At 46.4% G+C, this 12,069-nt stretch overlaps 1 protein-coding gene across 2 annotated transcripts in view; it reads right to left on the bottom strand.

The window, feature by feature from the left end:
• CLPB (caseinolytic mitochondrial matrix peptidase chaperone subunit B) overlaps nucleotides 1–12,069 on the bottom strand; it is a 148,696-nt gene that overhangs the window by 111,810 nt on the left and 24,817 nt on the right. For both annotated transcript variants that reach the window (XM_006064697.3, XM_006064698.3), the window contains exon 3: nucleotides 1,942–2,028. In XM_006064697.3, the coding sequence (XP_006064759.3) occupies nucleotides 1,942–2,028 (87 nt within the window). The remainder of the gene's footprint in view (nucleotides 1–1,941; nucleotides 2,029–12,069) is intronic.

Here is a 12,069-nt window from a genome sequence, read left to right as displayed (position 1 = left end):
AGAAGCTTAAAACACCAGTAATTAGTCCCAGGAACCAAGTAAATACAAGCCAACACTCTCACTTTGCTCAATGAGCATCACTGATTTGCTAATGGCCCTGGATAAAGACAGAGCAATCAGTTAAACCAACAACTCATTGGATTGAGAGAGAAGTGTCCTCAAAGCACATCTACTAGCTGTCTGCTCACTGATTGGCATTATTCTTAGTGTTATTTCCTATCCTGTATCAATGCTAAAAATACCACACATAGAAGGGCTCACACCCACTCCCCTTTCTCCATCCTTGGTTATCTCTTGCAGATAGAGATACCTGCAAGCTGGGAAAGACTGGTGGAGTCTTTCTCCACTGGGGGTGGAGGCAGGGGAAGTAGGTTATCAGTGGTAGAATAAACACCACTGTGATTGTGTGATTGTGTGTGGACAGGTCTAGCAGCAGAGAATAACTCCTCACCATTTGTAACCTGTAGCACATACATTATCTCATCTGACTCTCACAAGAATACAGTGAGAATCTATCTTCTCTACTGTCAGATTCAGTCCCCTCACGCCCTCTGCTTTGATAAAATCCTGTCCACACTGCTCTGACATCATTGATTACACTATACTCTGCTTCTCTACCTGCATGTCTTTTCCACATAAGACCATGAGCTCCCAAGGCCTCTGATTCCTCAGTGATTAACATAGAGCCTGGCTCAGAGGAGTTATCTACCAAATGTTTGCTGAAATAGTTGCTTTCAGGTGAAGAAACAAGGAATAGAATTTTGAAATTCAACCAAGGGTCGGAGCCAGGACTGGACTCTAGGTTCTGACTTGTAGAGCCAATTTACATCAAATTTTTCTTTTAAAGACTATGTGCTTGGAGCTAAAGAGGCAAATAAGGAGACAGAGTGCTGAGATCAAGTTCATGACAGAGGAGCAGAGAAGAGAGAACTAGATCAGTACAGCTAAGTCTCTCAGCCAGTCTGAGGCAGTGCCACCTCAACATGATAAAGCCCCAGTTTGGTTGATTTCTACCACCTTTATGACTCTCACAAAGGTGGTCGGTGCTGGCAGATAAAAGCCTTAAAGACCTGCTTGAAGGGAAAATGAAAATTGGCACCTCCCACGATCAATATCTGCGGCTGCTACTGAAGTGCCCAGTCTGCCTTCTTTGAAAGCATCTTTTTCTGCTTTTTCAGTCAGTTCTTTTGCACAATCACAACTAGAGACTCAAAGCATACAGCCTGAGCCTGGGATCTGGCAGAGGGAGGCAGCAGTGAGTTACAGTAAAACATAAACTCTGCAGGCAGCCAGACGAGGTTCTAAATGCTATCTGTGTGACCTCAGACAAATCACTCTGCCTCTCTGGGCTTCAATTGTCTCAACGGCAAAATTAATACATATCATGTGGATGGCTGTGAGTAGTAGAGCTCACTCTCTGTACAAAGTAGACTATTTCAACCTTAACCCAACAGCTGCATGCTGGGGCACCAGGGGAGTGGGCAGGAAAATAGCAGAACCTGCAATGAGAGGGCAGAACACCCCACCTTCCCTAATTTCTATCAGAACTTCCAAAGGAACAGCCCAAAGAAGCCCTTGCTGGGGACAGTGACTGCGGACTGCTCAACATGAAAAGACATGATGGCAGAATCATGATGATAACTTGAACATGTATACTTAACCCCTAACAACAGGCTTCTCAAACATTTTGTTGCTTTGGTAAAGTAAACAACTCGCCTAAGGTCACAAATTCAGTGAATGATGGAGCTGGGATCCAGAGCTAGAGCTTCCCACTCCACATCTCCTGAAAGTTCCATTGCACCAGGTGAAGAACAGTCCTTTAGGCTGAGGCCATTTCCCTGCCTCTGGAGAAGACAGCAGAGGGACAGGCCAAGGGTAGGAGAAGGTTCAGGATCATGGTCACAGCATCTGGCAAAGGGAGGGTGGAAGGAGAGCTCTCACCTGTTGTTTCGGTTGATGGCTGCCACCATTAGTGCTGTCCAGCCAAGTCTGTGCCTTGCATTGACATCTGCACCTTCCGACAAGAGTCTAGAGAGAGACAGAAATATTTTCAGTGTGTGGTTTATCATGGACATAAGAGTGGAAGACATGAAAAATCAACAGGGAGGCTATATGGATTTGGAAATAGTTATGGACCTCTGAGAACCAAATACCCATCCCAGCTCCTCTGGTCACTATCCTCTGACCCCACGCTTCCTCTTCCTCTCTCTCTTCCCTTAAATGAGTCAGCCTCCACTCTTATCCTTCCAGCCTTCTGAGGAAAGAATGTGTCTTCCCTCTATCCAGAATGCTCTCTCCCTGACTCTCTGCCTATTTTAATCTACTTTCATGGGAAGTACAAAGTACAATCCTGGCTTGGGGGACTCTCCCCCAACAAGGCTCTCCTGACTCATCCAGTCCACAGATCTCTGTCCTTAGAATTCCTCCATGCTTAGCACCAAATGTCCGATGACACTTCTCATCTATGTAGCTACCAGTTTATAGAAAGATCCCATTTCTCAAGTTTATCCGTATGGTGGCTGTTTGGAACTGGAACTCTTTGAACCCAAGGAAAGATGGAAAGAGTGTTAGAAATGCTAGATTAGGTTTCTAGGAAAGTCCATGTGAACCTACTTGACTCTACATGCCAGTGCCTAGCATGTGGTAGGAGCTCAGCAGCTGTTGGATAAATGAACAAGCATGAGGTTTTAACCATACCCCTAAAAGCCTGGAGTATTTTAGGTCCTGGTAGCAGGGGACCCTATAATGTGGGGGTAGATAGAGAGAAGGGGAGTAAAGAGAACCAACTCTTACTGAGCACCTCCCACAAGCAGGAACTGCCTGGGAACTTTGCACACATTCTCTCGTTCACGCTTCACACATGCTTAAGGAGCTGATATTAATCTCCTCTTTTCATGGATGAGGTAACAGGCTCAGTGAGGTGAAATGACTCGATAAAGGTCACAAAGCTAGGTAAGGGGCAATACTGTGACTGGAACCCAAGTCAACATGGCTCTGAAGCCTGAACCATTCTCACCTCACCACCCCTCCTCTACATTGAACCTGGCTCCATGTAACATGGAAGACAAAAGACTAAATGGACTCCAACAAGTCAGCATGATAGGCACTTGGTCCTGTGCTGATTTCTGGAATAGGGGTATGAGAAGACAGGGGGTTTGCCCTTGGGAATTTAGTTGTGGAGGGAAGACTCGGGATATAGGAAACCAAAGCCTGTAGTGTGTGGTCTCCCACCAGAAGTGTTGAAGGAGGCCAGGAAAGGAGGAGACCAGTAGTCAAGAGTGTTTCACCAACAAGGCAGGAGCTGCGTACTGGGAATGGGTGTTTGGGGGAACTGGGAGGCTGTCTATTCATCAATGGGTTCTAGACAAAAGGGCACTGGCAGAGAGTCCAGATGCTTGGGGTTGAGTCCTAGCTCCATTCTTACGCCATAAACTGTAGTAGCTGCCCCTCTGGACCAAGCCAAGTCTAATGTCTGTGCTGTTGAAGTAAGCAGGTGATGAAGGCTTGGAAGGATGAACAGACGCAACATGTACTCATTTGTTCACTCAGCCTGCGAACTCATTTGTTCCCTGCCTTTGCAGGCAATGAGACAGGCAGTTAAAGCCTGAGGGGAGACAGACCAGCAAGCTCATCACCACACATCTGACGAGTGCTTGGATGGGGGCTGCAGGTTACAAGTGTACAACCAGGGAACCTAACCAAGTCTTAATGATCCATCAGGCCTCTCAGAGGAAGTGATGAGAACTGTTAGCCAGACAAAAGAGGGCAAGGGAGGGGAGGAGTGTTTCAGGCAGAGGTAAAGCCTCTCGATCAGAGTAGAAGGCAGCATGGGGGATAAGAGGCCCTGAAAGAGGTCTTACAGAACTGAGGCACGAAGTGTGAGGGTAAAGTGTTGAGAGAGGAGGCTGGGAAACCCTCTTCTCTCACCTCTAGTTTGAAAGGTTTCTTCTGGGCAAAATCCTTGGCCTCTTACCTTACCACTTACTGTTAAGCATCTTTTATGTAGAAACAAGTGTCCACAGTCAAAAATGTTAAAGAGGCTAAGAACCCTGGGGGTAATTTTCTGAGACAAAAATCTCTTTTTGGACAAAACCTTCCCTGGTTTAGCAGGTCAAGTGGTGCCGTGGAGAGCGCAAGGTTCTGAGAACTGAGAGACTGGAGTTCTGATTTTAACTGTGATTCTGGCTGGCAGGCTTCATGTTTCTGGCCCTGTCCACAAGACTAGAAAATCAGGAAGGGCTGAAGAAAATCAGAGGTTTCTGAGGGAAAGACATGAACTCTGTCTTGAAGAACAGGAACAATTTAGAGGAGGAGGAGGAAATGCATGCCAGTCACGGCAAAAGACATAAGATACTGTTCAGAAGCAGGGCAAGCAATGAGAAGGTATACTCAAAGAGACCACCAGGCAGATCCATCCATGTGACAGTTAACAGCACAGGAATAGGCAGCTGCCAAGATATGCAGGGCCTAACAGAGGGTCTCAAAAGCCAAGCAAGGCAGTGGGCATAAACCTTTTCCAGCCATGGACTCCTCTGAGAATATGACCAAAGCTGATGATCCTTTCCAGAAAAGTGCACAGGTACACATACACTCAAAAAAAAAAAAACAAAAAAAAAAACCACAAAACTTTCTTTACATACAATATCCAGAGGTTCACAGGTCCTCAGAAAATCAATAGTGGACCCGACATTAAAAACTCAATCTAAAGGGTTGACAAACACCTGGCATGTGGTCCTGGGCTCCTGCATCTGAGTCAGAAATCACAAATCTCTCTTAACAGCTCTTTCCTATGGAGCCCTTGAAAGAGCCTCCTCAACACTGGCTCCAATTAGCCACCATCAATAAAAGGAAACCTATTTGCCATTCTTTAGAGGCTCACCACAGGCAAGTGGGGTTGTCACTGAAGTTTGGGGTAAAAGAAATTACAGAATTAACCTAATAGCTTAAGCAAGCTGAGTCTCAAAGAAGACAGAGTAGAAAATGGGGACAAGGAGACCACTTTGGAAGCTGCTATAACATAGACCAAGGGAGATGAGCTAACACAGGAGTTTGGACAGAAGAAACTCAATGAAGCCAGAACACTTTATGCCTTAATTGGGTCAGTGACCAGCGTTTCCCTGCCTGGGCCTTGATAATTCTGGAAGCAGCACTCTTCTGGAGGCTGCTGCTGGTGCTAAGTCACTTCAGTCATGTCCGACTCTATGCGACCCCACAGATGGCAGCCCACCAGGCTCCCCCGTCCCTGGGATTCTCAGGCAAGAACACTGGAGTGGGTTGCCATTTCCTTCTCCAATGCATGAAAGTGAGAAGTCCAAGTGAAGTCGCTCAGTCATGCCCAACTCTTAGCAACCCCATGGACTGTAGCCTACCAGGCTCCTCTGTCCATGGGGTTCTCCAGGCAAGAGTACTGGAGTGGGGTGCCATAGCCTTCTGCTGAAGAAAAAAGATTGAGATACTTCCTCTTCCTGCCCCTTAAGGGCTGAGTGTAGTATAATAAAAAGGTGAATAGAAGGCTCTGGAGTAAGTCAGACCTGGATTCAAATTCTAGTCCAGCTAGATAATGCTGAACAAATAAATTCTGAGTCTCAATTTCCTCACCTATCAAGTAGGGACAATAATCTCTGACTTGCAGGGATCCCAGCCCAGTACCTGGCATATAGCAGGTACTCGTTACAGAGTGGTTTTTGCCTGCCACCCTAACCTGTTTTCATCTCTGTGATGGAACAAAGCGATCTGGCCTCAAGTTGGTAGTGGCAAATTGGCAAGTACCCAGGAATTCTAAGACAAGGTCATACAGGATGACCTGGGTAGTTTGGCCAGGCCAGCTCCAGGCACTCTTTTGTTCATTTATTCAACAAACAGGCACACACTTACTCTGTGCCTGGCTGACGCTGGCTACTGAGAAGACAAGACAGAAATTCTTTTTTTCCCAAGACCTAAGCCAAGTAGGGTTTTCTTTTCTTTTTTTAACGTGCATGTGTGTATTTATTACTTTTTCCCACAAATAACTGCATTTTAAAATATGTTCACATTGCTAAGTATATAACAATTCCATTTTAAATTGTAACTTAATTCTCCACAGCACATCCATCAGAGATATTCCCTCTCTGCTCTCCCAGGCATACCCACCCAGGTAACATCCATCTCTTGGTCATCAAAAGCAACACTCAAAGAACATTCTGTTGCATATGCCCTTTTGGACCTGTGTGAGTCTTTTCTCAGGGCATGTACTCAGAGTGTGATCCCTGGGTTATGGGGTTTACACCACTTAATTTGACTGAATAGCACCAGAGTCCTCCTCAGGACAGCTGCTCCATCTACCCTCTCACCAGCAGGACAGGGGTGTTCCTGTGTATCGCGGACACTTGGCAGCAGCCAACTTCCTAATCACTGTAAGTGCAATAGGTATAAAGGGATTTCATGTTATCCTTTTAATCTGCATGTCTCTGATTAGCAACAATTTGGAGCTACTTGTTGTATGCATATTAGCTTGCTGAGGTTTCCTTTTTCTGTATACTGCAGGGTTTTCTTTTTTTTTTTTTCTTTTTTTTTTTAATTTTATTTTATTTTTAAACTTTACATAACTGTATTAGATTTGCCAAATATCAAAATGAATCCGCCACAGGTTTACATGTGTTCCCCATCCTGAACCCTCCTCCCTCCTCCCTCCCCATTCCATCCCTCTGGGTCTTCCCAGTGCACCAGCCCCAAGCATCCAGTATCGTGCATCGAACCTGGACTGGCAACTCATTTCATACATGATATTTTACATGTTTCAATGCCATTCTCCCAAATTTTCCCACCCTCTCCCTCTCCCACAGTGGGAGAGGGTTTTCTTTTAAGAGGAGGAAATGCCAGGAGAGAAGGCTTCTCCAAACTTGCTATCCTTTCAATGAACAGAGTAGAAAGAGCACAGGGCAGATCTGCATTCAAGTTCTAGTTCTGCCACCTCCTGACACCCCAGGAAAGGTATATTATCCTCTGAGCCTCAGTCTCTTTACAGGCCCACTCCATGGAGAGAGCAGCCTGGTGGGCTACAGTCCACAGGGTTGCACAGGGCTAGACACAACTGAGTGCACACACACACACTCACACACACAAGTACTGCAATCTGAGGGAAAGGGTTCTGTAAACCCGAGGGATCATTCCTAGGACGTAAATCTTACTGCAACGGTCCTGGAGTCTAAAGGCTGGAGTTCAGATTCTGGTTCTGTCCCTTATTAGCTGTGACACCAGGGCTATTAATCCCTACTGTGCAAGGTGGCTGTAAGGATTAAAACAGATACCACAAGGCAGAACTCCACAAGGAGTGGGGGCACCTGGTGAATCAAGGAGGGACCAGAACAAACAAAAACCACAAGTGACCCCAACTCCAAACAACTCTTCCCCTTTCAGAGCTGAGTGGGTCCCTCCCCTACTTCCCTCAGGGTGCAGAGCAGCCCCAAAAGTTAGGATTTCACAAACCCAGGTCTCCTCCATTTCATTTTGTTGCTTTGCAAGTGAATGCCCAGCGGGCAGTCATTTCAAAGTCCTGGGACAGCTGGGCGGGTGGATGCCTGCTGAGAGCAGCTGAAAGGGCCTCTGAGGCCTGAGAAAGCCACCCTTGCTCTCCCCTGTGATTTTCACCAACGGACAAAGTGCGGCAAGTGAATTAATCTCTTTTAAAAAGAGCAATGCTTGTGACAGAGCACGGTGTCTCCGAAAAGGTTAGGATTCCATCATCCCTGAGATGATGAGTGGAATGCTTAATGCAGGTTGCCACTCAGGGCAGAGCAGCCTGTGGCCGGGGGCTGAGGAGTGGGGGTGGGCACCGCAGGCCTTTCTGGGCGCACTCCAGACTTGTGGAAGGCCCTTCCCTAATGAACTAGGTCTCCTGCTTGGCAGGGCAGTGGTGGGTGACACTAATTGGGGGTGACCCAGGGGAGATGATGGAGAGGAAACCACACACTAGCAGTCCAGAGCTGAATTCAAGCTCGTGTACAACTCCCAGGCAGCAGCGCAGGGCATGAAAATAAATGAGAGACCCCTCGGTTCACACGCAGGCTGTGGCATTTATCTTCCTGCCCTGCGCTACTGCCTGGAAGCTGTACATGAGCTGGAATTCATGGTGGGCAGCCGTGGACGAACGAGTGACTCAGCCTCTCTGAATCTCGTTTGGTCTCATCTGAGTAACAGCTCATGCTCTCTGAGCCTGTTCCACAACTGCTAAAAAAGGGAGAGGACGCCACCACCCCTTCTCCGTATGTCACGCAGGGGCACCATGAAGAAACAACGAGACAAAAATATATAAAAGCACTTGGTATGCAATAAAGCACTATATAAATGGAAGAACCTATTTTATTGTTATCATCATTTTCTAATGAGTATCTTCCCCATTTTATGGAAGTAACAGTAAACTAGGATGATATATCCAAGGCGCACACAGAACTCAGAATATAAGTGCTCCAAATTTTCTGTGGATTGCTAGGATGGTCTCAAATTCCCAGGCAAGGGCAATGGTAGAATAAAGGTTTCCTGCTTTTTGGCAGGACAAACCTAGACAGTGTGTTGAAAAGCAGAAACATTCTGCCAATAAAGGTCCGTAGAGTCAAGGCTATGGTCTTCCCAGTGGTCATGTACAATGGTGAGAGCTGAACCATAAAGAACACAGAACACCAAAGAATTGATGCCTTCAAACTGTGGTGCTGGAGAAGACTCTTGAGAGTCCCTTGGAGAGCAAAGAGATCAAACCAATCTTAAGGGAAATCAACACTGAATATTCACTGGAAGAACTGATGCTGAAGCTGAAGCTCCAGTATTTTGGTCATCTGATGTGAACTGCTGACTCATTGGAAAAGTCTCTGATGATGGGAATGATTAAGGGCAGAAGGAGAAGAGGGCATCAGAGGATGAGATGGCTGGATGGCATCACTGATGCAATGAACATGAACTTGGGCAAACTCTGGGAGATGGTGAGGGACGGGGAGGCTTGTTGTGCTGCAGTCCATGGGGTCACCAAGAGTCAGACACGACTAGGCGACTGAACAACAACAGCAGCCCCAAAGCTGATGATTTCCACAGGAGAGTAACAAATCATGGGGGGATAAAAAAGCAGCAGCTATCCCATCTATCTTCAGGAGAGTCCAGAGGCTCTGGACCAAACAAGCAGCAGCGGTTATCTCAGGTGCGGAAGGGAGTCAAACTTTCACTTCCTACTGTGAATGCTTCTCTATTGTTAGAAGTTTTGTTGCTGTATTTTTTATAACAATGAACATATTATTACTCCTTAAAAAAAAAAAAAACTTTCTTAGGAAAAGAAAAACTTTGGACCTAGAGACTGTTATACTGAGTGAAGCAAGTCAGACAGAGAAAGATAAATATGTAGTATCACTTACATGTGGAATCTAAAAAAAAAAAAAAAAAAAAGATACAAATGAACCTTTTTACAAAGCAGAAATCAGGGGCTTCCCTGGTGGCTCAGTGGTAAAAAATCCACCTGCCAATGCAGGAGACAAGGGTTTGATCCCTGGTCCGGGAAGATCCCACCTGCCTCGTGACTACTAAGTCTGTGCACTACAACTACCAAGCCTGCACTCTAGAGCCCGAGAGCTGCAACCATGGTGCCCCCACGCTGCAGGGTGGCAACGACTGAAACCCGCACACCTAGAGCCTGTGCCTCGCAGAAGGACTAGCCACTGCAACAAGGCACCCCAACAAAGAGCAGGCCCTGCTCACTTCGACTAGAGAAACCAGCCTCGCAGCAATAAGGACCCAGCACAACCGAAAATAAATAAATAAAAAATATATATATATATAAAAAAAAAACAACAGAAATCAAGTCACAGATGTAGAAAACAAACTATGGTTACCAAGGGGGAAAGGCAGTAGGGGAGGACTAAATTGGGAGCTTGAGATTGACAAACACACACTATATACAAAATAGATAACTAATAAGAGCCTATCGCATAGCACGGGGAACATTATTCAATACTCTATAGTGGACTGTAGGGAAAGCAATCTGAAAAAATATGTATATGTACATCTGACTCGCTTCGCTATACAGCAGAAACTAACACATTGTAAACCAACTACACTCCAATAAAAAAATCATTTGAAAAAAGAAATCACTTTAAAAAAGAAAAAGAAAGACTTGCCCCTTCTTCTTCCCAGAAGCCTTCTTCTTCTAAGAAAGCCTTGTTGGCTTATGCTAGCCCGTATCTACAGCTGTCAGTTTCCCTGTCCCACATTCCCAGTAGTCAGCATGACCCCCTAGAAATGCCTTGTTTCTTGACTTCTGGTGCGGGTACAGTGGCTCAGGGGCTGGACAAAATGCCTGTGGCATTCTACAAAATGTCTACACAGATCTCTCCCCTATACTCATATGCCTGTCACTTACCAAGAACTCAGGTTCCTGCATACATGTGGAAGGTGTAGGTGTGGCTTCTTACACTCAGGGCTGAGGATACTTAGACACAGGCTGGAGGCCATGGGTTTCAGTCATGGCTCTCTCAACTAGCTGTGTGACCTGGACAAATCTGTCTCTTTGGGCCTCACTTTTCTCTGTGGTAAAACAAGGGAACTGAATTAAATGGTTTCTCAAGTCCCTGCCAGAACTAAAATCTTAGGATTCAAAATACGTACAGCATCAAAGAAGTTGAGAAGTGAACTCTTAGCAGTCAGGGGCACCAGCGTGACTTCCAAAGAGAGAACTCCTCAGGTTTGCTGTTTATTGGCAGGAGTGAGGGAGTCCCAGACAGGGATACAGAGCATTTTGAGTTATTCTGGCTTGATCAGCTCTTCTACTCAGGGGAGGGAGGTACCACTTGGTTTTTCTTCCTTCTTTATGACCAATCAATACAAAGCGGCCACTGAACTTCAATCGTGCATTGTTCCAACTGGTTTCCGGACCCTTCACATGAACTGCCCTCAGCTGCAGCTGGGGAGGGGCTTGAAGGGTGGGGAGCCCTGTCCCACCTGCACCAGAGGCCTGGAAGCAGTGAGCCATGCAGACTCAATCTTGATTGCTATCTGGGCTACAGGGCCCTGGCTGGAGCCTCGCAGAAGGTCCTGTTTACAGTAATAACAGCACCAGGCCCTGCTGTCTGAGCAGAGGCAAGGTGCCTGGGGCTAGAATCCTCACGAAGTCTCCATCTGTGCCTTATCTACCCGGTTGCCCTGGGCCGGGAAGGGTGGGGCGAGGGAGGGAAGGCTGCTCTCAGAACTCGGTCAGGGTTAGGCAATTCCAGGCAGGTCCCAGGGCTACAACTCCACAGACACGGGGCCTCTCTGGCATCTTTTGCTATCAGTCCTTCAACTGAACACTCTCTTTCAAGGGCACCTCAAGGCCTTGCCCCTAGGAATCTCTCCAGATGCTCTCATTCCTGGTGAGGCGGCCCATCCCAGCACTGCCATACCTGGACTACTCCAGAGGGCAGTGGGTGGGCAGTGAGACGGGAGGACTGGCACTTACGCAGCACCGACAACAAGGAAGGTGCACTGCGTAACGCACCTGCATGCTTCATAACCAGTTAACTTCCGATCGCATAAAGTTTTTCAGTTTCTGAATGTAAAAAAGGATGTGCTGAGATCAGTCTACCCAATCCTTTCTTTTTATAGATACACATACAGAGGCTCAGAAAGCACCAGCCTTGGAACAGCCCGATATGGACAGAAGCCCGCACCTGTCTCTTCCAGACTGTGTGACTGTGGGCAGGTGATGCTAACCTCTGAACCTCAGCCATCCTCCCTTATCAGTCTGGTAACCGAGGTAACCAAAAATGTACGTGCACTTCTAGTGTTAGCTATCATCATTACCACTGTTCTATGTGTTCAAAGGCACACAGCGGAGGAGCTGTATCAGAACTTCACTGAATACTGCTGGATTAAAAAAATAAAAGCCAAAGCTGGGAGGACATTCTTTGTCCTATCTTTCTTATAGTTTCTAGCAGGAACTTGGCACATATTAAAGTGCATAGATCATTATTTTTTTTAACTTTTTATTTTGAAATTATTTCAAACTCACACAGCACTTAAAAAATAGCATGCACACACACACACAAAACTCAGGTATATCCTTCACTCAGATTCTCA

Source organism: Bubalus bubalis, chromosome 16 (genome assembly GCF_019923935.1).
Source record: "Bubalus bubalis isolate 160015118507 breed Murrah chromosome 16, NDDB_SH_1, whole genome shotgun sequence".
Taxonomy (NCBI): domain Eukaryota; kingdom Metazoa; phylum Chordata; class Mammalia; order Artiodactyla; family Bovidae; genus Bubalus; species Bubalus bubalis.
The sequence above is the reverse complement of the archived record's forward strand: the minus strand, read 5'-3'. Positions and strand labels throughout refer to the sequence as shown.